Source organism: Orycteropus afer, unplaced genomic scaffold, assembly GCF_000298275.1.
Source record: "Orycteropus afer afer isolate SDZICR_OR568_19922 unplaced genomic scaffold, OryAfe1.0 scaffold00281, whole genome shotgun sequence".
Taxonomy (NCBI): Eukaryota; Metazoa; Chordata; class Mammalia; order Tubulidentata; family Orycteropodidae; genus Orycteropus; species Orycteropus afer.
In genome coordinates this window covers 306,526-307,398 of record NW_006921868.1, presented here as the reverse complement: position 1 = coordinate 307,398, position 873 = coordinate 306,526, and the positions used below count along the sequence as shown (strand labels likewise).

The window sequence follows — 873 nt, the reverse complement described above, 5'->3', positions numbered from 1 at the left end:
CTACTTCCGTAGTGATACTGCCTCGGAAACCCAAGGAGGGGTCGCTATGAGTCGGGGCCGACTCGACGGCAAATAACAACAACAACAACCCAGATGAGGAAATTAAATACACAATGCCAGTAGGTAGTGGAAGCTGGTCAGTTTCCAAGCCCTCCCATCCTAGACTGCCGTCCAAAATGGATACAAGGTCCCAGGGCTGGAATCAGATGCCAGAAGGAGGCCTGGCCTTCAGGCAAGAAAGGAATCCTGCGAGTTCACCCTCCTAGGATGTGAGAGGTAAGAGATTCTTCCCATGGCTTCTGCTCCCTTCTGCAGAGACCTCGCTCCCTGAGGCTTTGCCTACAAGCTGCCAGGAGGAGCCAAACCAAAGGCAATGCAGGGAAGGAGCCACAGCAGGAGGACCCCACCTGGAGCTGGTGGGGCAGACACCGTACGTACCATCTTTGGCAGGACGCCGCTCAATGCTATCGGGCTCCAGCTCCTCGTGAGAGAGGAAGATCCTGAGGCGTTTGAGGGACACACTCGCCTACACAGAGAGCAATTACAGGATGTAGTCATTTTTTAAAGCAATGTGAAGCTACACCTATGAAACAGACCAAAGCAAGTGTTCAGGGGTCAGCCCTGGGTACAAAGGGGACTCCCATCCTCCTTAATTGCCAAAGGCTCCCAATTTCCTACAAGCAATGAACATTTCAGAATCAAAAAGAAGACAAGTTTTGCAGTCTTGTTTGTTTTTCTTTAAAAGACTACAAGTAGCATAAAAAAGATCAGATTTAACCTAATCTTAGATTAAAAAGCATGTAAGATTTCTGGTGATGAGAAATTTTGCAACGATTTTGCAGGGTGATGGTTGTACAATATGGTTAATACAAC

General features: G+C 48.2%; 1 protein-coding gene across 1 annotated transcript in view; it reads right to left on the bottom strand.

The window, feature by feature from the left end:
• ABCC1 (ATP binding cassette subfamily C member 1) overlaps positions 1-873 on the bottom strand; it is a 180,480-nt gene that overhangs the window by 67,983 nt on the left and 111,624 nt on the right. Inside the window, exon 14 of the mRNA XM_042782274.1 lies at positions 439-526. Coding sequence (XP_042638208.1) covers positions 439-526 — 88 coding nt within the window. The remainder of the gene's footprint in view (positions 1-438; positions 527-873) is intronic.